This window comes from Taudactylus pleione, unplaced genomic scaffold (genome assembly GCF_031769625.1).
Source record: "Taudactylus pleione unplaced genomic scaffold, aTauple2 ptg001021l, whole genome shotgun sequence".
NCBI classification, from domain to species: Eukaryota; Metazoa; Chordata; class Amphibia; order Anura; family Myobatrachidae; genus Taudactylus; species Taudactylus pleione.
Genome location: NW_028285422.1, coordinates 1,795,296 through 1,820,163, shown reverse-complemented (window position 1 = coordinate 1,820,163; position 24,868 = coordinate 1,795,296). Strand labels below are relative to the sequence as shown.

The 24,868-nt window shown below is 42.4% G+C and overlaps 1 protein-coding gene across 1 annotated transcript in view; it reads left to right on the top strand.

Annotated features, from left to right (window-relative positions):
• The first annotated feature begins 729 nt into the window (after positions 1-729).
• LOC148454242 (ankyrin repeat and SAM domain-containing protein 1A-like) overlaps positions 730-24,868 on the top strand; it is a 109,118-nt gene continuing 84,979 nt past the window's right edge. The window contains exons 1-3 of the mRNA XM_088461158.1: positions 730-768; positions 2,075-2,150; positions 12,119-12,220. Of these exons, the coding sequence (XP_088317284.1) occupies positions 730-768; positions 2,075-2,150; positions 12,119-12,220 (217 nt within the window). The remainder of the gene's footprint in view (positions 769-2,074; positions 2,151-12,118; positions 12,221-24,868) is intronic.

Below are 24,868 nucleotides of genomic sequence, written 5' to 3'. Positions count from 1 at the left end.
GTTGACTTTGTGGAGTTCATGTCCTACCTCCTCGACAACAAGAACAATAAGGTCCAGAGAGCATTTATTTAGGATGCTGCACCACCTGCTACAGAATATAGGGTTGTTCCGACCAATAGTGGGCATGTTAGCGATCCTGAAGCCTCTAGGGATTTGTTTGTTCCTATGATATTCCGATAGGAATTGGCCGTGAAGTGTGAGATCAGTTATCCTTTTCTTGAGTCTTAGTAGTTGATGGAAAATGTCAATAGGCGTATCAGCCGGTAAAGTTGAGAAATCAAGTTTTTCAAAGAGGACGCGTTCTGCTTCTTCATCAGTAAATGACAGAGCTCCCTGTTCAGCTTGGGAGAGTAGTGCTTCATCTAGTAAGGCTGCTCCTCCGGTGGCAATTTTCTTAAGTGACCTGTGGTTAGATTGGGTAAACATCAGCTCCTAAATGCTAGGTTGTGTGCGTACTCCAGTACACAATATGTTGATTGGGTGGTGGGTGTCCGGAATAGGGTATGAGTATTTAAGCACTTATACTCTATATGTATTTAAAAGGTCCGGCACTCTCAATATAAATGGATTCATAGTACTGGGGTGCCTTTTAAGAAAACTTGCAGAGAAATTTCCATAAACATCAATTGTATTTCTTAATGAAAAGAAAAAAAGCACTCTCCAGATTTTCAGCAACATTAATCAGCTTTTAATACCAATGTAATTTGCCAGCCAACGTTTCGGTCCAACATGGACCTCTGTCAAGGCATTGAGTTTCTAGACATCATAGTAACTGCAAGGGAGTACATATAAACAACGTCAGCATGCAAAGTCTAACAGGCCCTTCAATCATACATGTGTATAAATGCCATAATCTCTGTGTTTATAAATGGATCATGAGAGCAGTGTTTAGCCATATAATGGAATAATGAAAATGATCTAGCACGAAGACTGTCCGTGCCGGCAGCTATAACCATAAAGTATATGTCTATTCGTAAATCTCACACACATGCTAATCTTGGGTGAATCTTGATATGTATACATCATATACCTGCATAGTATACAGTGACTGTGTATTATGCATATACCTGCACAATACACTGTGACTGACACTGTAGAAAAAACACACCAGAAAGTACATGAAACATGATAATATATATAATAAGTAATAAAAATACAAAATATTGAAAAATAATGAAAAACTAGTGCACGCCACATATCCGATCATGCTGAAATAACCATAGGTGAGTGACAGCGTTGTGAGTCTATGTAAAAAATGTCTACAGGCAAGCCATAGCTGTGTCCTACCTGTGTGCTGGTCTGGTCTGGGTGGACACAAAGGCTTCAATTAGCAATAGAAGCAAATGCAGCTACAGGTCACATTCATACTTGGAAAATACATGTGATGCAAATATATATATTTTTTATTTTTTGCCTGCAGAAAAAGTACTGAATACATTTTCATGTAGTGCACACATCCTGGGTAGCTTACTACTCACACTAAACAATTGCTCTCACTGCAGAGCAACATGGTGTTTCCAGGGTTTTCTTTCCAGCTCTGTTTATTCCACACTCTAAGTGACACCTGAGGTATCAAATCAAATGGGCCCCATACATCAGCGATGGATTGCCGCGATGCTGCAACCCAGCATCGCAGGATCGCAGAAATCTAACATGTTGGATTTCGACGATCGCGATCAAAAAATGATCGCAATTGTCAAATCGCTGACAGTTAACATGACTAATGTCTGCGATTCGGCGATGGATCGCAGAACATCGATGGTGGGAGGTCAGCGTTTCCATCCAGAAAAGCCGGCATTTCCCATCACATCGCCGGATCGCGACAAACAGTCGCTGATGTATGGGCACCTAAAGGATAACATGCACCAACTGTACCAAGTGCTCCACGACAAGTGAAGTATATTTTTATCATAGGGATTGTCATGAGGACCACATTCAGAATTGTGCGAGTGCTTGATTGTTGTGTTCTTGTTTAAGGATGTTGAAGCATATTCACTTGCATCGTACCTATTTTATGATTATCTTATTTGGTCACCATGCACTTACATTTTTTACTGTATATCCTTTTTCACAGACAGAAAAAGGAAGTGCTTTGCATGAAGCTGCCTTATTTGGGAAGACAGATGTGGTACAAATGCTTCTAGATTCAGGTGATTTATATATCTGTGCAATATTATATACACGTACACTTATTATGTATAAATGAAAACTACAGATAAAGCATGCATTATTTTGTAACATATGTTTACTTTTGTAAGCAAATGTATAAAATTGCTTGTCTAAACTAAAAGTACTAGTGTGGTCCCTGAATAAATTTATAATGTGTTACAACAGTCTCAAACCTGGTTCTCATGAAACCCTAACATTGCGTGTTTTCCAGATTATCTAGCTGGAGCACAGGTGGGTTAATTAACTAAGTGGCACTAATTGACTAGGCGGTAGTAATTATTCCTGAGGATACCTTGAAAACACGCAGTGTCAGGGTTCCATGAGGGCTGACTCTTGTAACACTGTAAGGGGCATATCCAAATGGGTGCAAGGTCTAGCGAGGTAAAAAAAAAAACCCTTGCGCCCAATTTTGGATTTCCGCAGGTATGCATGCTACCGATACCAGTGGTATCCTGGGAGATGTAGTTCATCCAGCGCCCGTTACGGTAGGGTATACAGTTACATGGGGGGGTTGTCACACACACACCGGTGGTTACACACTCACTCATACACACTTACAAACATACTCCCGACGCTGGATGCAGAAGACACCACTTCGGAAGGTGAGTAAGTAAGGACTAATTAAGCTAATTGGAAATTTCCATTAGCTTAATTAGTCCTCGGGGGGGGGGGGGGGGGGGTTGCCGCCATGGTCCCAGAACAAGTCCTGCTGATTTTTCCTAAAATTAAAGATTTCAGGAAAAATCAGACTTGCTCTGGAGGTGTGAGAAAAAAGACGCAGTGATTTCTATAGAAAAATTTTTCTTCCCTTAATGAAAATCGTTGTGTTGGAGAGTCTGAAATGGACGATAAACTACAAACAGGAGCGCGCTTAAACGATTATCGTTCATCGTTATAACTCAATGATTTTTTTGAACGATAACGACGCCGTTAACGACAAATCGTTCAAAAAATCGTTACGTGTGTATGCACCTTAAGTATAATGAATTTTTTAAAACATAAACATGTGTTAGATATGCATTAAAAAGTTGGTATATCTCTCAGAAAAATTAGTAAATGCTCTGAGAGGCCCTGAGTATTAAGAATATAAATACGGTCAGTATAATAGAGTATATATAGAGCTCAATTCTCCAATTTATTCTGTATCTGGGCGAGAATATATCGAAAATTATACGGTATTTAAAAAAAATATATAGCACTCATGAATAAATTGCAGGTGCTAGATTATCTTTGAGGCACATATATCACAATAAGTCGTAAAATACGTAGTCTATCTTCACAGGTAACCAAGTTCTAAAAAAATAGTGTACTTGGTTAGTCGTAGGAATAAATACCAGTATCATAGAAAAACCTGAATGTAATTGTCCAACAATTTTTCACAGGTTTTCAGGTTTTAACAGGTATTTTTCCACATAGAAAGTATCAGCTTGATAATGAAAGAATTTGTCGCTCTGACAGGTTTCAGGTATTACCAGGTTTTTTGCCAGCATAGCAAGTATCATAAGAAATCCTGAACGTAACTGCTTCACATTAAAGAAAACTCTAACAGATTATCAGGTTTTAACAGGTTTTTTCAACATGACAATCATTTCAAAGCTAGTGTCCTTGTCAAATAGTTTGATATAATTCCAAGCATATACAGGTTGAGTCTCCCATATCCAAAATGCTTGGGACCAGGGGTATTTTGGATATCAGAATATTCCGTATTTTGGAATAATTGCATATTATAATGAAATGTCTTGGAAATGGGACCCAAATATACACACAGAATGCATTTATGTGTTATATACACCTTATACACACAGCCTGCAGGTCATTTTAGACAATATTTTTTATAATTTTGTGCATCAAAAAAAGTTTGTGTACATACATGAAATTCATTTATGTTTCATATACACCTTATACACACAGCCTGAAGGTTATTTTATACAATCTTTTTAATAATTTGTGCCTTAGACAAAGTTTATGTACATTAAACCATCAAAAATCAAAGGTTTCATTATCTCAGTCATGCTGAAAATATTCCGTATTTCGGAATATTTGGATATGGGAGACTCAACCTGTAATAACAATAAGATAAATATCACTTATGATCTATATGTCTGAGGTTTAAATATCATGTCAGGTTTGCAGGTTTAAACAGGTTTTTCACAGCAGTGTAGGGTTAACAGGTATCCACAGGTTTTTTTCACAGCAGCAAAAAATAAATAATTTAATTCAAGATAATTCGTTTGCTAAAGGTAATTGTGAAGGTGTGTTAAAGGATATCTGAACCTGGTAGTCCTATTACCTCTGCTTCCTTCTTGTGTGAACATTTTTTTCAGTGACCAAGAGGTGAGAGTAGTAGGTAGGGCAGATGGAATTTAAAGATAAGAGACGCTTCTGCTGTCGGGTTCTACCTCTCCTGCCATCCTGTTGTCATAAGATATTGCAGCGAGGTCATGGGTGCCGTTCCCATGAGAGAGCGCTGAAACAAGAAATGTACTTGGATAGAGCTAGGTGATAATGGACAATCTTCCTATTGGGTTCCTGTGATGGAGTGCCTGATGCCGGAGCTCATGTGCGCACCACGAGCATCCGAAAGTACCACATTTCGCCCCGTCTGGAGCTTGATCACATGCACCGCTGGGTTTTTTAAAAAGCCTTCCCGCAATTGGATATTCCCCTAAGAGTAATACAGGCTCGATGTTACCTGGTTGTAGTGGATTATTGAGAATTTGCTCTTACCTTGGCACTCTTACTTCGGCAGCACTATTGATTCTTCCTTTCCCCACACCACAGGAGAGGGACCAGGGTTCTCCCACCAGACATAGTGTATGCATAATTAAACTAATGAGAGAGTATTTTTCATGTGTTATGAATGACCCCAAATGACTAGAATGGGTCACTTCAATTAAATTAATCAGTGGTAAATAGTTTACATACAACATTCAATTCAGTATTCAATAATACAATCTCACATTAACCAATACACTGAATTTACTATCACTAGATCAGAACTCGCAAAGCACAGATAAATGCAAATCAGAGACAATTCTCCAAGACTTCTGGATGTTACAGATGTGTCCTCAAACATCTTTGCTGCAGTCACTCCAAAACAGAGCCCCTCTTAGCACGCCAGGTCCCGTGAGACTCTACTAGCACCAGGCATCTATCTTTTTTGCATCTATCTTTTTTGCATCTTTTTTTTTTTTTCCATCAATGTGTCTGTCTTAGTATTATGTGAATAGGATGCACCAGGGGACTGTGCTGATTAATTTGATATGCAACACTTGTATAACTGTGAGTCTGAATCAGTATACGAAGTGCTACGATGCATCAGGTGCTGTTTTTTTCCATGCCACAGTCAGTTTACAAGCTTAGTCCTATAACATTGCAATTAATACACTTTTTCGGCAAAAAAAAGTCGTCCAACGCACTGGACCTGGCGCCTCGCTCACGTCAGGCATCTCGCTCTGTGTACCCTATTGAGGCTAGATGTATGAGGACAAATCTGTATATGGGTAAACCTAAAAAATTAGGCAATGCATTCACATAAATCTGTAATACCCTTAAAGTTCTGTTTAGATTACTGAATGTTCTCAAAAAACTGGGCAATGTTGTCCATGACTCTATGCAATGGACCAAACTATGGAAGTGGCTTTAATGTGCTAATCTGGGTCATGTTTGGTTCTTTAAGTCTACACGTTGGGGCCCTTACTTGAATAGACCAGATGGAGTCCGGTTAGGTGTACCATTGTTGTGCTGTTAAATTATCAGTAATATCTTTCGCACATAATACTGTAGATTTGGTGTGTGTAATAAATGGGATGTTCTCACCAAATCAGTAAGCTGGAACTTCCCCTCCAATTCAGGTAAATTGGTATGACTATGAAGGTCTCCTTATCCTACTGGAACACTATCTTGCTGAATCACTGGAACTGGACATGACACTACAAGTACAAGCCTCTTGTTGACGCATCTTTTCTCCAAGATTGCTGTGCAAGTTTATACAGACTTTGGTTATCTCATTTTACTGCCTATTCTCTTGAGGAGCTCACCCTGGTTCTCTCAAGAATCCACCTCTCGTGTTGTGCTCCACATGAAGAAGTACTGTACTGATCTCAATCAGTTCCTTTTCTCTCCCCTGTAGTACACTTTTACTGTTCTGCCATCTAACACGTCACAGAGGCACTTCTTGCTAGTATTGCTGCTCACACCTCCACTTATCATACACACCGCCCGGCCTCCACTTCATCTCTCTCTCTCCTTTTGAACTCTCCTCTCCCGAGCTTCTTATCACAGCTCTGCTCCTTGCTTTTGTGGGCTTCGGCACCACCCCCTGCTCCCAACAAGGGTCTTTGTCGACATGTGCGCCACTACTGGAGCAGCCGGTGATCGTGGGCTTTCGTTGTTACTATGCCATTGGGCAAATGCAGTAGTCCTGGAAATTGCATCAGGGGAGTGGCCTGGTGATTGTTTCTCATCTATTAATTATTAGAGGCGAATGGTTTCAGTCGCAGACAGCCTCTGCAGCTGTGGTCTGCTTTGAAGGCTGTTAGGTAGAGGGTATTAAATTGTGTGTTGGGACCTGAGATCCATAGGGAGGATAACACCTCATCCTTGGCAGGCTTTGGTTCTCAGACTAAAGTGCACTAGAAGAATATATTTTCCATCTGTTCAACAACTGCTCATATATGAAGCTGAGAACTTTAGGCCACTTCTTATCTGGTCCTTTAGTGGCAATCCTAGACAAGCCTGGTGATTTGGCTTAGTCTGTGCATAGTGGTGTTAGTTTCCTACTCCTACCTTGATTTTTTTTTTTAGGTATCTACAAGATGGTCTGGGGTGCACTATTTATTGTAAATAGTGTGCCAAGCACTGCATATCCAGGACATTCAACGCAGCCTGACAATGCACGTTTTATGAAAAAGAAGCAGTTCATTTTCCTTCCTTCTGAATAATTTGCTTAATGATTTGTGCACAAAAGCCCTGATGCCCATTTCAGTATCCGCTTGGGTTAACAAGGCAGTGGAAAAATGGTCAGGGCAATTCTTGAAGGACTTGAAATCATGGAGACCTAGATCTGAATTGCTGACCCTGGTTGAACGCATCCACAAGGCGTCGGAATGTCTTGGAGACACAACATTAGATGCTGGTATCATTGGGACTACAATTTTGGCATCCATGTTTTCAAACCACTGAACTATATGGCTCAAGGCTTGGAAGGCAAACTCAGGATCTAAAAGTACTACGGAGAAAAGACTTGCTGTCAAGAAAGCAGTAGAGGGAAACATGCTTGCTCTGTCTGCATGATGGCCAGTCAGCCCACAGTTTAGTGGTGTGTTGGGAGACGACCTACTTTTCTACCAGGATTAGTGGATCAGTTCCACTTCAGATTCCTGCATAAGTGGAATTTTAGCTAAGAGGATATACTGTTAATCTTTTCAAGGCCCAAATCAGATTTTTTTTTATTTTTTTGTCACTGCATTTGTTCGAGGGAAAATGCCAGACTAAGCAGCTTTGATGAGTATAATCACGGCAGTGCAAACAAATAAGAGGAATGCATTGTTTTATTCAAACCTATTTTTGGTTTAGAAACTAAATGGTTCCTTTTGAAATGTTCAGTATAGAATTGTTCAAATTTGTAATAAACACCATGGAATGAAGAAGAAAAAAAAAATCATGATCTCTATGGACGTCGAGGGCGCTTACTTGTATATTCCAATCTGTCAGGGCTATCTATGCATTCTCCTATTCCCAGTTTGGGTACACTATTTACAGTTTAATCTACTTGAGTATTCGCTAAGATTTGGTTGTCATTGCTGCACTGCTGAGATCTTTCCTTGACACGGACGAACTCTTGATCAAGTCAGGCTTCAGACACATTTCCTGGAAATGGCAAAGGAAATTTATCAACAAGGACATCTTTCAGCAGATTGTGGACAGATAAGGTCAGCTAGAAGAAGATATGATCGTTTCTTGAATATACCACAAAAATGATTAATTTTGCTGAAGGTCCAAGGATCCATATTCATTACTTGTAGAGGGCATGATAGTCCATTGGAATTTCATCTAATCTGTTCCTGCCAATGCTGCTGCTACTGCATGTTTTCAAAAAGATAAAACTTGAATTTCTCCAAGTGATGTCATTGGCACTGGTCTGGTCAAAATGGTTGTGGTACCCAGATATTCTTAGGATTACCCTTGAAATAGCTGCCAATAGGCAGTGAAATGCTTTGGTGTTGCACCCCAACCAGGCACTTTGCATTTTATCCAAGAGCACCTTTTTTTTCTCTTCTATTGGAATTTTGTCCATGATTGGAATTGCCCAGCATTTTGAGACCAGTAACAGCGTTACACTAGGAGTACTATCTTGCGCTTGGGACCTTTTATAACAAAGACCATCGCTAACCAAAGGTATCACTGGAATAAATCCCAAGCCGGTAAAGTTTATTTCTCTAACTGGAGCACTTTACTGAACTGAAATTTGGTGCCCTACAAGCCTTGATTGTGCCTACCTAGGGTGCCTGCCCCCCCTTTTTATGAGCGCTTCAATTTAGACATGCATGTGCACATTTGATTATTTTACATGCCTATATTCATCTGTACACTCAATATTGAAAGGAGAAATTGTTTTATTGATTGTTGTGTGTTAATAAATTGTGACATTTAAATATTACCTAGCGCTGCTTTAGCCATTTCTATTATCATATTCTTAGGATTGTGAGGAGTCTGGTGTGGTATTTTCTATGGAAGGATCCACTAACTCAGAGGTTCTCAAACCTAACTCTCAAGTTTTCCAAACGGGTCATGTTTTGAGGATTTCTGTCTGTGGAAGCAAGCGGGATAATTACTGGCCCAGCAAAATAGATGAACTCACGTGTGCATCATTGAAGAAATTCACAAAACATGACCTGTACTTGAGGACTGGAGCTGAGAACCACTGATCTAACTTAAGGACCGTTTTACCACATCAGTGAGACAGTTAAGTAGCTACATGGTCCTTTTTGCATACATTTACAAAATTTAAAATTTTATTTTGTGCTTGTTCAATGATGCCAGTATTGGTTGGAAGATGCAATTTCAAGAGACAGCTGCGGGACAACCCATGATCCAGTGTCTGCCATAGAATAAAAATTAACTAGGTTTTTATACTTGTGTATGTGTATATGTGTGTGTGCATATGTATATATATATATATATATATATATATATATATATATATTCTCTATTAAAAGTACACAGGAAGGCTAATGGATGCGTAAACCTAAAAAAGCTAATCTCAGACTGCATTCAAAGATTTTTACAGATGCTCTATTAAAGTAACATCATTGCATCAACGGTTATGCGCTACAATAAGCATCTTCAGGATGAGAATAATTAAGTAAACCAGAGACTTACCTTATGTCCCCACCATTGTGCACCGGAAATCACTGTTTATCACCTCGTATGTAAAGTTCTGGAGTCCCACACTGATTACACGCAGACTGGAGCCGCTTACTGGTAGTCATGACATCCTTGCAACATTGCTGCTCCCGATGCTGCAGGTCTCGGATGCTGGGGACAAGAATGGGAATAGAAAATTTCTAAAGTGACCATGAAAGGAAAGACTGCACAAGCATAAAAACATAATATGTAGAAAAACATTAAAAGTCAGTGAGAGTTTATAAATACTAATATACTGTATGCAATAATAATCTTCCCATCTACTGTCATCAATAAAAGGACATATTGTTCATATATTTGTTAAAGATGAAAGTCCCAAGCTGTAATCTTGTGTCTTTTTTAATACAATTAAACTTGTAAGCAAAAACTTCATAAGAAGGTTAAAATACATTCCAGGAGATCTTCTCATTAAGGTCCATAGGAGGAACTGTATTGTCTATATCAGGGTTTCCCAACCACGGTCCTCAAGGCACACTAACGGTCCAGGTTTTAAGGATAGCCATACTTGAGCACAAGTGATTTAATTAGTACCTCAGTTATTTTGATATAACCATCTGTGTACAATCATGGATATAACTAAAACCAGGACTGTTAGTGTGCCTTGAGGACCGAGGTTGGGAATCACTGGTCTATATAGTCATTGCGATTCCAATTTAGTTTGTGCTGCCATGCGATTACCCAATGGCGAAGGAGGGACATTTTCTATTGTAGCAAGGCTAGTGAATGACCCTTGACCTTAAAGTGCCTGGCTACTGGCTGGTCCATGTATTTGCCACTTAAGGCTGTCCGGATGGCAAAGCGCCATCCGTTCTTAGAACATCTTGGTTGTCATACCTATATAATATAGGCCACATGGGCATATTTATTATGTAAGTGATGAACCGTGAACTGCAATTGAGGACATGTCTTATGTCATACGTTTTACCTGTATGGGGATGCTTAAATGTACTGTATGTTCCCCTTATAGATAGCCACAGGTGACACAAGAGGGGCATTTATAGCATCCCGTTTTTTTTAGGCGAGCCCAATAAAGAGGTTTTAGATGAATATTCTGTAATGTCCATTCTAACCAGGTGATCCCTGAGATTTCTCCCTCGTTTGTAACTTGTCATAGGGATTGTGTTTTTGAAGCAAGACAAATCGGCATCGCTGGTCACTACTGGCCATAGTGCTTGCATGGCTCTGGGAATGGGCTAGCTGTGGTGTGGTTAGTAGTCCAAGTAAATCGATTATCTGCTGTGCTTTTAACCTTCGGGTGGAGGAGATCGTCCCTCTTTAGTGATAATACCCTGCTTTTCGTATTCAGAGGGATGTTGCTGGTCATGAACCCTGGACTTAAATTTTTCAATAACAGTATCTAACTGTGTTGACAGATCCTTCAGAATACTTGTAATTCGTGTTACTCTGAGCATTTGAGATAATGGAAGGGCTTTTATAAGAGCAGGGAGATGAAGACTACTGTATTCTAAGAGGGTATTTCTATCCATGTTTTTGTAGATGGTTGATGTGCTTAAAACATCTTTAAGGCAAATTTTGACATCAAGAAAAGATTCTTGATTTCTACATTGGAATATAAATTTGGTAGGAGTAGGCCATGTCTTTATATATTCCATCCAATTGTTAAAAATTACTTTGCCTCCATCCCATAGAATGAAGTGGTTTGTCAATGTAGCGTGTGTATAGAACAAGGTGTTAGGAAATAATTTGAAATTGGAAGAATACATTTTTCTTCTGTTCAAACATAGACATTTGCATAGTTTGGGGCCACTTTTGACCCTATTGTGCATCCGGATACTTATAGATAATAGCTTCCATCAAACATGAAGTAGTTGTGTGTTAATGTTAGTTGTAATAACTTTAAAAAAAAAAAAGACCTAAATCCAGTCCCAAAGGAGTATCCAGATTTTCCAGAAATTATCTCATAGCACTCAATCCCTCTTGTATGTGTAGAAACTACATACGTCCATAGTGCACACTACAGTACCTTGTTATTTCTAAAATTTTACAGTATGTAGTGTTTTTTTTAGGTAGAGCTGCTTGACATTTTATGTTTGTGGTGCTGTATATTATCTTATATTTTGTATCATGACTAGACCAATTAATAAATTTTTACAATACCTTGTTCTCTGTTTCAATACAGTATGTAGAAGTCGAGGGCAGGTAAGCAAATAAAATTGTTTCTGACCTCCGGCTCTCATTTTCAGAAGTAGTAGCACCTTTGAGAGTGTCCACAAACTTTAATGGTGATTTATTATCATCCGTTCCACATTGACTTCTTTAAATGCAGGTTTTCAAACGGTGCATTCCGGAGAAGGGGTACTGCAGGTTTTGCCATTGGTAGCTGATTAGTTAAGTACAGGTTTATTTCGTCAGTTGACAAACTGTTCTTTTGTTTATGCTCATTTTTATTTATTTCACTTATTCTTGAGGATTCCATTGTACATATGTGTCTACAATTTAAAGAATGCAAGGTTAGATGTGTAGGGGCTTGCTGTTTACGTGTTCACATTCCTCATTACAGGCATTGATGTCAGCATCACAGACAACAAAGGAATGACAGCGCTGGACATTGTACAGGAGTTACCTTCACAGAAGAGCCAACAGATAGCTTCTCTTATCCAAGGTGAGAATTCTGTGACACATCTTTATATGCAATTAGGAAGCATAATTTCTAGTATGTTAAAGAGATTGTTAACTTGCAGGTATCCCTCCTCTCAATATTGTTGCCTATGTAGCTTTAAGTTGTGGTCTATTGAAAGACTGAATAGAGAATACTGAGTGGCCTCTATTATAGGGAAACATAATATGCGTTGTATAATTGGACAGAATATCAAAGGCGGTGCTACCGGAACTGCCGCTCAGGACACAATGTTGAGGAGGGCAGCATGGTTGCTTCCCCAACATCACCTGTATCAAATGTTTGGACTGCGTTTGACCTGCCTCGTTCCTGTGGATGCATTCCTTATTGATAGTTTGCCACTGAGCAATCCCCCCCCCCCCCCATAAAAATGTACATGAGGGCACCCATAGAGGTCCTTTATTAATGGAATAATATTTAAGTATTAACAGAGATTTCATTCTTTCTGATGATGGGCCTAAGTTGCATTGGTGTTGACTAGGTAAATACAGAGGACGGCATAGACCCGGTCCTCTGAAGATTCAGCATATTGCTTAGCACCGGACATTATTCCAATATTTGTCACAAATTGCCAGTGAACTCCACATCAAAGTGGTGTACCTGATCTATGAGGGTTTCTCAAGATGTGAGCACCTCCTAATCGAACATGCAACACTGGGACACCCTGTTCGGCCACATATGCCATCTGCTGCTCAGTCTGGGCAGCCAAAGTAAGTATTAAAGTGAGGCTTGGTGATTCCACCCTTTCTTCTTCAGGTTCCATAGGGTCCACAGGAACTACCTTGGGGTATGTGGTTGGAGTGATCCAGGCACCAACCATTCAAAAAGCTTTCAGCTCCCAGAATGCCCTGGTCGTCCTCCACATATACCCTGCCCCCAGACACAGGCATTCAGTTTTTCGTTTGGTGTGGCAGGATTCAGACGCACCTTTATAACAGAGGGACTGCTCAGGAAGTCCCAAGCTTTAATCCTACTTAGCAGTGCTAAGTGTCTTAATAAGACGCTTGCACGGCGACTCATTCTACCTCTGCCAGTGCCGCAACACCAGTAACGTGTCTGGTGATTTCTGCGGGTCACAGCAGAGCTTGCTAGCGGCGATGCGGTGGTCCAGGGCTGCAACCGGATGCACGGAGAGGTCTGGTAAGGCGATTTCTACGGGGAATTGTGCGCAGCAGTCCTTGCTTCCGGCACTGGAGACGCCCCGGAAGCCGCTGCAGAAGGGCCCAGGGCCGTCCGCTCCCCCACTAGACCACCGGGGCCTTATTGTTTGATGCCGGGGATCAGCAATAGACCCCATCTGCTGCCATGAGGCCAGCGTACCCGGCCAGTTAATGCAGCTTAGGGGAGGTAGGCTCTCCCCCGGCAGCTACCCCCGACCCAGACGCAGATCCATCAAAGGTTTTCCCGCGTCTGGGTCGCTCCTCATACCCTCCTCGTGCATATGAGACACTCACAGTCCACTATCTGTGCTCTGCTGAAGCTGTTTGGTCTCAGGAGGTTTTGGGTCAGTCTCCCTGTATACCTCTCCCCTGGGTCAGGTATATAGTGCTCTATATCCTACCGAGCCTCATTATTTGACTAGTTGATTCTTAGCCCATTGCAACTAAATTGCATATACATTGTATGTGACTTTTGCTAGCTGCTGTGTTGATATTGCCTTTTAATTCTGTCAGTTATAACTATCACTGTTTTTTCTCCTCATCCCTCTGTTACAGGTGTGGGGGCTTTCCTTTATACTTTCTTATTTACTTGTTTGTGAAGGCTGTCACATTACATTGTTGCCTTTATCCTTGATATGTCAAAAGGTAAAGGGAAACCGGAGGTTGAGACCCCTGTGCTGGTTTCATGTAAATTCTGTTTGGCGGGCTTGTCTCTCAGGATTTCATACAGGATGGTTTGTGCGCTGTCTGTTATAAAGAGCCATCTCTCCATTCTAGTACACCAACTCCTGTACGAGAGCCACCCTGGGTGTCCTCTTTGTCGCAGGTTATGACGCAGTTAGTAGACCGTATTGTGGCTCTTGTACTGCCTCCCACTATTGATTACTCAGAGCAATTACAACCTGCTATATGTGTATGTATATACTCCCATGCATCCTTCCTGGATGGATGCCTATGCTCACTCAAGACAGAGTATGGTTCAACCGGCTATCGCTTTTCACCAAATGGTGCAAGCGAATAGACTGGTTACCGCTAAGATTCAGGTGCGATAGAGGTCATCCTATTAATCTGCTCAGCCTTTGGGTTCTGAAGCATCATCAGATGATTTTGATGATGCACATATGGTACCTCTGTGGATCTCCCCTCTGGTGGGAGCGGTTAGATCCGTCCTTAATATAGAGGATGAGGAGGTTAAGCCTTAGTCTAAAACTCCGCTGTTTAAACATCAGAATGTGGTAAAGGATCACTTTCCTCAGTCTGAGCAGCTTACTGATCTCATGTCCGAAGCATGGAGTACTCCAGATAAACGGTTCCATGCTACAAAGAGATTAGCTTCTTTATACCCATTCTCTTCTGGCGAATGTGCTAAGTGGGATGTCTACTGTGGATGCTCATGTGTCACAATTAGTCAAGATATCTACATACCGTCCGCATCCTTCCTTAAGGATGCCACCGATAGAAAACTTGAAACATGTCTTAAATCGTTTTTTTCATTATCTGGAGCTGTTACCCAGCCGGCTATGGCCGTAGACTGGGTATCCTAGGCCATAGAAGAATGGACTGCGGCAATGGAAGACATTGTACCAGATGCTACCAGAGAACAACTGACTTATCTCTCCCATATACGAGAAGTGGAATCTTATGTGGGAGAAGCAGCTGTAGATGCAGGACTTCTGCCTTCTAGGGCATCAGCAACTTCGGTTGTTGCTCGTAGAGCCCTTTGGTTAAATCCTGGAAGGCAGATGCGGGATCCAAGAAAGCTCTCAAATCCCTGCCTTTTGCTGGAAATTTACGTCTTGGACCAGAATAGGGTAAGATAGTTGCTACAGTGGCAGCCTCAAAATCTGCCTGTTTCCCATCAACAGCTACCTCTATGTATAGGGAGCCTTCGTTTCGGTCCTTTCGCCCTCAAGGAAAAGCAAAGGGACCGTCTTTTTCCAGACAGGCTAGTTCCCGCAGGAATACCAAGCCACAATCCAAGAAATCATGGCCAGTCAGACGTCCAGCTTCCAAGCCGGGCGACAAATTCTCTGCCTTAGAGAGATCTCAAGGTGGGAGGCCGTCTTCAGTTTTTTTACGCCTGGCATCAAACAACAACGGATGCCTAGGTTCGAGAAGTGGTCTCAAGGATATGTCCTCACCTTCCTGAGGCGTCCTCCTCAGAAGTTCTTTTGTACAACTCCTCCATCAGACCCTATCAAGGCCCTGGCTCTCCAGGAAGCCATTCATGCGTGATAATCCCTGTTCCTTTGGCCCTACAAGGAAGGGGTTATTATTCAAATTTGTTTTTGATTCAGAAACCAAATGGGTCTCATCACCGTATTCTGAATCTGCAATCTCTCAGCAGGTTCATCCATGTGCCCAAGTTCTGTATGGAGACCCTACGGTCCATTATGCTGGCAATGGAGCCTGGGGATTTCATGGCTTCTCTGGACATACAGGATGCATATCTCATCAAAGGTTTCTAAGATTTGCTGTTCTTCAGCAACATTACCAGTTTCCGGCTCCAACCTTTGGTCTGTCCATAGCCCCTCAGGTTTTTACCAAAATAATGGCAGTCATGACGGCTCATCTCAGATGTCAAGGAGTTGGTATACTGCCATACTTGGATGATCTCCTGATAGTGGCACAGTCTCCAGAGGTTTTACAACATCATCTCCAGCTGACCATTGCCTGTCTACTGGAGCACGGCTGGATAATCAATTGGAAAAAGTCTTCCCTCTCTCCAACACAGCAGATGGTACATCTGGGAGCACTACTGGATTGCCTGGCACAAAGGATCTTTCTGCCAGTGGACAAGATTTCTGCTCTACAATCTCGACTGCGCATATTGCTCCACAATTGAAGAGTATCAGTTCACTCAGCAATGCAGGTCCTGGGGTCCATGGTATTCACCTTTGACATGGTGGAATATGCCCAGTTTCATTCCAGGCCCTTGCAACGTTGAATTCTGTCTCATTGGGATGCTCAGTATCATCTGATAAGGTCTCCAACTATCCTCATGTTACCAGAGGTTCGGCTCTCCCTTTCATGATGGCTACGGACGGCTCATCTGGACAAGGGTCGTCCCTTATGGATCCCTAAATGGGTCCTCCTCACCACAGAAGCCAGTCTTCAAGGATGGGGCGCGGTGACAGGTAATCATACCTTTCAGGGAAGATGGACAACCCAGGAAAGTCACCTGCCCATAGTCATGTTCATGCGGTATACAGAGCGCTCATTCTGGCACAGGACCTCCTTCAGGGCAGGCCGTTACAGATTCAGTCCGACAACGCAACCACAGTGGCCTATATCAATCATCAGGGAGGCACACGAAGTCTGGCAGCCATGAAGGAAGTGGCGAACATTCTGGTTTGGGCAGAACGTCATCTTCCAGCAATCTCTGCAGTATTCATCCCCGGAGTCCTCAAATGGGAAGCGGACTTCCTAAGTCGTCAGGACATTGCACACCGGAGAATGGGCTCTCCATCCGCATGTCTTTCAGCTCCTGGTGGACAAATGGGGATTGCCAGACATAGACCTAATGGCCTCATGTCACAACCACAAGGTCCCCAGGTATGGGTCAAGGACCAGAGAACCCTCAGCCGCCTTCGTGGACACTCTGGCAGTGAGGTGGGATTTCAGGTTACCATATCCATTTCCTCCAATCTCCCTCCTTCCAAGGACCCTCAGAAAATTAAAGCAAGAAGGTGGTGGCATGGCGATACTAATAGCTCCTGCTTGGCCCAGGCACCATTGGCTCACCGATCTAACGTGTCTCTCCAAAGACACTCCACTTCCTGGCTGGATCTGTTAGCGCAGGGTCCCTCCCTACATCCGGACCTACCTCGTCTGTCTTTGATAGCATGGCTCTTGAGTCTTCCTTCTTATGAGCCAAAGGTATCACTAGTTCTGTGATTAAGAAAGCTTTCCTCTGCCCGCATCTATTACAGGATTTGGCATTCCTTTTTTCAATGGTGTTCCCACAGAGAGTATGATTCTAAAGTTTTCAGGGTCTCCCGAGTTCTTGCTTTTCTCCAGGATGGATTAGACCTCTGTCTCCGCTTGACTACCTTGAGAGTTCAAGTTTCTGCACTGTCAGTTTGATTTCAGCATAGAATCGCTCCTCTGATGTTTTATTAGACGATATTAGAACGTTTTTGCAGGGTGTACTCCACCTTCAACCACCTTTTTTCCCTCTGGTGGCACTGTGGGATTTATCCTTGGTTCTCAGGGCTCTACAGGCTCCTCCCTTTGAACCCTTGGACACAGTGGACCATAAGTGGTTGACAGCGAAGACACTTTTTCTCCTTGCTATCTCCTCAGCTCGCAGAGTCTCTGATTTGGAAATGGTTTCTTGTCGCTCGCCATTTTTGATTTTTCACCAGGATAGAGCTATCCTTTGTACACGGGCAGGTTACCTTCCAAAAGTAGTATCCCGTTTTCATTTGAATGAGGAAATTGTAGTTCCAGCCTTTCAGTCTTTAGACCTTTCCATAGGTGAAGCTTCCCTGGATGTGGTTTGAGCCTTTCGTGTATACGTGGACCGTACCAACTCCATCAGGACATCAGATGTGCTGTTTGTACTGTATGATTTTCACAAGCAAGGCTGGCCAGCTAACAAGCAGACTCTGGCTCGGTGGCTGCGTATGACTATGTCTCAGGTTTATACACAGGCTATTCTCCCTGTTCCAAACATGGTGACAGCACATTCGACTCGGTCTATGGGACTATAGTGAGCTTTTAGACATGGCGCCTCTGCTGAACAATTGTTCAAGGCAGCCACTTGGTCTTCTATCCACGCTTTCATAAAATTTTATGCATCTGATACTTTTGCCTCTCAGGATGCTTCCTTTGGGCGGTCGGATTCTCCTCTCTGCTCAGGAGCGTCCCCACTCTTAAGGGAACTGCCTTAGGACATCCCCAAGGTAGTTCCTGTGGACCCTATGGAACTTGAAGAAGAAAATAAGTTATGGTAGACTTACCTTTAACTCTTTCTTCAAGGTCCATAGGGTCCACAGGGCACCCACCCTGACGCACCTGACTTCAGTTGAGATCTGTTCCTTCTTGTCACTGATTCCCTCATCTTTGTGAGAGTATTTCTAGTGTAAATTGTACTTCCTTCTCCACTTTCATTCTCTGCCTTGGGCTTGTTTTACAAACTGAATGCCTGTGGCTGGGGGCAAGGTATATGTGGAGGAGTACTAGGGCATTCTGGGAGCTGAAAGCTTTTTGACTGTTTGGTGCCTGGATCACTCCAACCACATACCCCAAGGTAGTTCCTGTGGACCCTATGGACCTCGAAGAAAAAGAGTTAACAAAGGTAAGTCTACCATAGCTCTTATTTTTTAACAGGTACCTATTGGATGCACTTATGCCATTATTCAAAGTGAGATGTAAAAGCAATTTGCAGCTTTTTTTGCCACAAGTTGCATTTCTCTTTAGTACGCATGTGCATCATATTGCAATATGCATAATTTTCAGCTGTACGACAGATGTCACCGCGTACAGATGTGTCCACATACATCTATCCTCCGTGCGCTACAAGTTGCGTTACACATAACGTATGAGCGCCGTGTGACTCAGCGCCGAGCGTCTTTTCGTACAACTTTTTCCCTTGATATGCATCCTATTCGCAAAGCCATGCGAATAGAACACATCAGACAAATTGGTTAAAACACAGGAATTTTGCAAATTTGAACAATTGTTTTTTTGTCCGTTTTCCAGTGTTTAAGACCATATGATCAAGTGTCATTTGCTCCCATACATTACCAGGTTTTCAGTTCAACCAGCCAGATTGGACAGATATCTGACAGATAATTGTAGTGTATGCCCAGCATTAGGCATGCTAATTTACTTCTGCCTCACTTCAAGTCAGAAGCCAGCACTTTTGGACAACCTCTCCTTAATGTAACATTCCCCTTATCCATATGGCAAATAAGAATAGATGAGAACCATGCACCTCAGGTAGGGTACACTTCTGTTACCTGATCCCACTGCAGTGTTCACAGGCAATTGCTACAAGCTAATCACAGCTCTTTAGTGGAGCTCTGTTAATAAAGAAATTAATTAATAGGCACTATTATAACACTTAATGATTCAGTCCTCTCTTCAATGGATGTTCAGTTCTTTCACACTGTCGTACCATGATTAGATTATTTACAAGGACCACCTGGTAGAGGCGAGGAGAGCAGATAACAGATTCAGACTATTTAAACACGTAGGAATGTAACAGACATGATTTATACATTTTAAGCTAGATAAATGTATAATATAGTTTTATAGCAATGCTTGGGGCTTGCTCCAGGATCTGCTCCATCATAATGAACTCCAACATCCACCGTCCTTCTCTGCATAAAAGTAGGAACAATATTAGCAGCACCCAAAACTTGAGTTTTAGGAAAGGGCTTGGCATGCACCAACTCTGTGAAGTTGACTATCATGAAGGGAACCTTGAACTTCAAAATTTCTCTCTAGATGTGAATTATGGCAGATCTTAAAATAGGTTCATGGAATGTGGGGGGAATTAACTCCCCCATGAAATGAAAAAAATGGTATTATATTTAAATAAATTGCATTTAGACCTAGTGTACCTTCAGAAAACTCATCTACTACCCCCTGAAGTTGCAAACTAAATTCACTTAACAGGGTGGTTATTGCATCCTTCCCTTACACTTCAAAGGCTATAGGTGTCGTAATTTTAGCGAAAAAGCAATTACAAATAATAACACATTCCACAATTGTTGACTCTTAGGGCAGATTTGTTGTTGCAGATATGTCTCTTGATCATGTCCATGTCCTATGCAATATTTATGCCCCAAACTCTTATAGCAAATAATTTTTGTAGCATTTATTATCAGTGTTCAGACTCTTTTCCACATATACAGTCATCATTGGTGGATATTTTATCTTGATTTCATCCAAATGTATGGATAGAAATGTTGCACCCACTGCAAAGGCTTCCCTGCCAAAATATGGAATTACTTGGTTTAATAAACCGCTACAAACTATAGATATATGGAGGGCAAGACATCTGACAGACATGGAATTTACTTGTCTTTCCAATTCCTATGGTACTTTGTCTGTAATATAGGGCGGAATTCAATTCTTTTCATCCCCTATCGCGCCCAACGGAGCTATTCTATTCTTGCTCCTGTCGGGCGCGATCAGCTGCCAAGCGCTACATTTCAGCTCGCAGCCCCTGGGGGATGAGAGCTGAAATGTGCGAAAAGTGACATGTTTGGGCGCCCAAACATCACTTTGGTCGGGGTTAGCCGTTTTACGCGGCTAAACCCGACCGCGCCCAGCACTTTGGTCGGGGTTAGCCGTTTTACGCGGCTAAACCCGACCACTTTTGGTGTGATCAGCGTGAAACGCTGGCACAATTGAATAGTGGCCCGCGATCTCCTGTCACTTTAGACGGGAGATGCGGGCCGCGAAATCAATTGAATTCCGCCCATAGATAGACTACCTTTTAACCTTGGATGCCTTGTTTCCAGGGTTACAGCAACGGAGATTGAACCTAGTAGGTTTGTCACACCATGCTATGATATGGTTCACCATGGCAGCTACGATGGATAGGGAGAATTACAGACAGTGGAGATTTCCTTTTTTTTTGTTAAATTAATTGAAAGTTCTTAGTACACTTGAATCATTCTGGGTAGAATACAAAACACAATACTTTGCAGCTTGAGGCTAATGATGCCTTATTTGGCAAACCACTAATGGTGCGTACACACTGGGCGATTAAAGTGGACGACTGAACGATAACGATATCGTTATCGTTCAGTCGTCCACTTTATCGTCCATTTTTAAACCCAAAAAGATGAACGATGACGACGCGCGTTCCCGCGGGTCGTTCGTCATCATCGTTCATCGGGCTGACATGCAGGCCAACCTGACGATCTCGTCAGGTTGCTGCATGTCAGGAAATGGGGGAGAGAGCCCGGCGCTGAACGATATCGTTAATGATATCGTTCAGCGGCTGTGCTCAATGTCATAAACGACATTGAGCACAGCCTGCCGGGGACACACTAGACGATATCGCTCAGGGAGCATATCGTCTAGTGTGTATGCACCTTAAGTCTGTAATTAGAGGGTCTGTTATGTCTTATACTTCCTATTGCCATCCTCTACTACTAAAGTGGCCTACACTCTTGCTAAGTAACAGTCTGATGACACACTCCAATTACTTGATGATACAGATGTGTACTTATACATCTTTGTTGTGTGCGCGCTAAAAAGTCCTCAGATCCCGTCATACGGTTCTAGCGCTGGGTGTCTTTTTTGCCGAAAATGCTTTTAAGTCACAATGTGATGCGACTAGGATGCACCAGCAAACTGTGCTGATTAATTTGATATGCAGCACTTGTATATATTTGTGTGGCTGAGTCTCTGAATCTATAAACAAAGTGCTACAATGTAGTGGCTGCAGCTCTTTTCATTCGAAGTTCCATTGTAGTTCATATATAGACTCCAGTGCACACAGATACACTAGTGTCACATATAAAATTAATCAGAACAATCTGTTGGAGCATCCTAGTCACATCACATTGCAACTTAGATGCATTTTCGGCAAAAAAAGAAGCCCAATGGTAGCAGAGTAGCACAGGACCTAGAAGCTCACGCCAGGTAAGTCGCGATGCTTGGCGTATTGAGGCTAGATTTTTTACAGCACATCTGTACTGCAAAAGGAATACTTTCTTCAGGGTACATAGGGTCCACAGGAACTACCTTGGGGTATGTAGTTGGAGTGATCCATTGCACCAAACAGCTTACAGCTTTCATGCTCCCAGCATGCATAGGGCCTCCTTCCTATATACCCCACCCCCAGCCACAGGCATTCATTTTTTTTTGTTTGGTGTGCGGCAAATATCCAGACACCTCGGTTATAACAGCGGGACTGCTTAGGCAGTCCCAGGCTTTTTCTTTTTTTTTTTTTATTTACCTTTGTTTTGGAAACATGAGTTTAGCGGTACTAGGTGCAGAATATGACGCATATACTGCGACTCCTACCTCCGCCGATTTCGAAATGCCAGGTTTGCTATATGCCCTGGGGATTTCGGTGGACCACAGCGTGGCCTAGCTAGCGGCATCGCTGGGGTCCGGACTGCGATCGGATTCACGGAGATGGTAAGGAAAGGCGATTCCTTGTTGCGGGGAATTCTGTGCTGCAGTCCAGGTCTCTGGTGTAGGAGATGCATCGGATGCTGCTGCGGGTGACGGACTCGTCAGCATGTCCTCACTAAGGCAACCGGGGCCATATCGTCTGTCGCCGGGGACGGGTAGTAGACGCTCTAGTAAGCGCATGCTACTGTGAGGACAGCGTACCATACCATCAAAATCGCAGTTATTGGGAGATAGGTGCTCCCTCGGCCGCTCCACCCCCAACACAGACGCAACTTCCGGTGTGGATTCCCCTGTCTGGTTTGCTACTTCTGACCCCCCCCGTGTGTGAGACGCTCACAGTCCGCGTTGGGTACACTGCTGGAAGCTGCTTGTCTGAGGTTTGGTCTTTCTCCCTATATACCTCTCTGGGTCAGGTATATACAGTGCATCCGGAAAATATTCACAGCGCTTCACTTTTTCCACATTTTGTTATGTTATAGCCTTATTCCAAAATGGAATAAATTTATTTTTGTCCTCAGAATTCTACACACAATACCCCATAATGACCACGTGTAAAAAGTTTATTTTTCATATTTTTGCAAATTTAATAAAAAAAAAAACTAAACTAAGACATCACATGTACATAAGTATTCAAATCCTTTGCTCAATACTTTGTTGATGCACCTTTGGCAGCAATTACAGCCTCAAGTCTTTTTGAATATGATGCCACAAGCTTGGCACACCTACAGTATCTTTGGCCAGTATCGCCCATTCCTCAAGCTCCATCAGGTTGGATGGGAAGCGTCAGTGCACAGCCATTTTCAGATCTCTCCAGAGATGTTCTATCAGATTCAAGTCTGGGCTCTGGCTGGGCCACTCAAGGACATTTACAGAGTTGTCCTGAAGCCACTCCTTTGATATCTTGACTGTGTGCTTAGGGTCGTTGTCCTGCTGAAAGATGCCCCAGTCTGAGGTCAAGAGCACTCTGGAGCAGGTTTTCAACCATTACGTGTCTGTACATTGCTGCATTCATGTTTCCCTCTATCCTGACTAGTCTCCTACTTCCTGCCGCTGAAAAACATCCCCACTGCATGATGCTGCCACCACCATGCTTTATTGTAGGGATGGTATTGGCCTGTTGATGAGCGGTGCCTGGTTTCCTCCAAACATAACGCCTGCCATTGATGCCAAAGAGTTCAATCTTTGTATCATCAGACCAGAGAATTTTGTTTCTCATGGTTTGAGAGTCCTTCAGGTGCATTTTGGCAAACTCCAGGCGGGCTGCCATGTGCTTTTTAATAAGGAGTGGCTTCCGTCTGGCCACTCTACCAAACAGGCCTGATTGGTGGATTGCTGCAGAGATGGTTGTCCTTCTTAAAGGTTCTCCTCTCTCCACAGAGGAATGCTGTAGCTCTGACAGAGTGACCATCAGGTTCTTGGTCACCTCTCTGATTAGGGCACTGCTCCCACGATCGCTCAGTTTGGACGGCCGGCCAACTCTAGAAAGAGTCCTGGTGGTTCTGGACTTCTTCCATTTACAGATGATGGAGGCCACTGTGCTCATTGGGACCTTCAAAGCAGCAGATATTTTTCTGTACCCTTCCCCAGATTTGTGCCTCGAGACAATCCTGTCTCGGAGGTCTACAGACAATTCCTTGGACTTCATGCTTGGTTTGTGCTCTGACATGCACTGTCAAGTGTGGGACCTTATATAGACAGGTGTATGCCTTTCAAAATCATGTTCAAACAACTGAATTAACCATAGGTAGACGCCAATTAAGCTGTAGGAACATCTCAAGGATGATCAGTGGAAACAGGATGCACCTGAGCTCAATTTGGAGCTTCATGGCAAAGGCTGTGAATACTTATGTACATGTGATTTCTTAGTGTTTTTTTTTGTTTGTTTTTTATTAAATGTGCAAAAATCTCCAAAAAAAACTTTTTTAATCTTTGTCCTTATGGGGTATTGTGTGTAGAATTTTGAGGACAAAAATGAATGTATTCCATTTTGAAATAAGGCTGTAACATAACAAAATATGGAAAAAGTGAAGGGTTGTGAATACTTTCCGGATGCACTGTAGCACTCTATATCCTACCAATACCCCTGTGGCGCTGGTCAGTTGATTTAGAGTCCATTAGCATTTGAATGTGTGTGTATATGTATATGTGTGTATAGATATAGATATATATATATATATATATATATATATATATATATAGATATAATTAAATATGCATTGTATGTGACCTTAATGCTAGCTGCTGTGTTTATACTGCCTTTTTGTTTTCCAAACTGTCAGATATATCGATCACTGTGTTTCTCCTCATCCCTCTGAAAAGGTTTGTGGGGTTTTTCATTGGCTTTTCACAAATGTGAAGAGGGTCA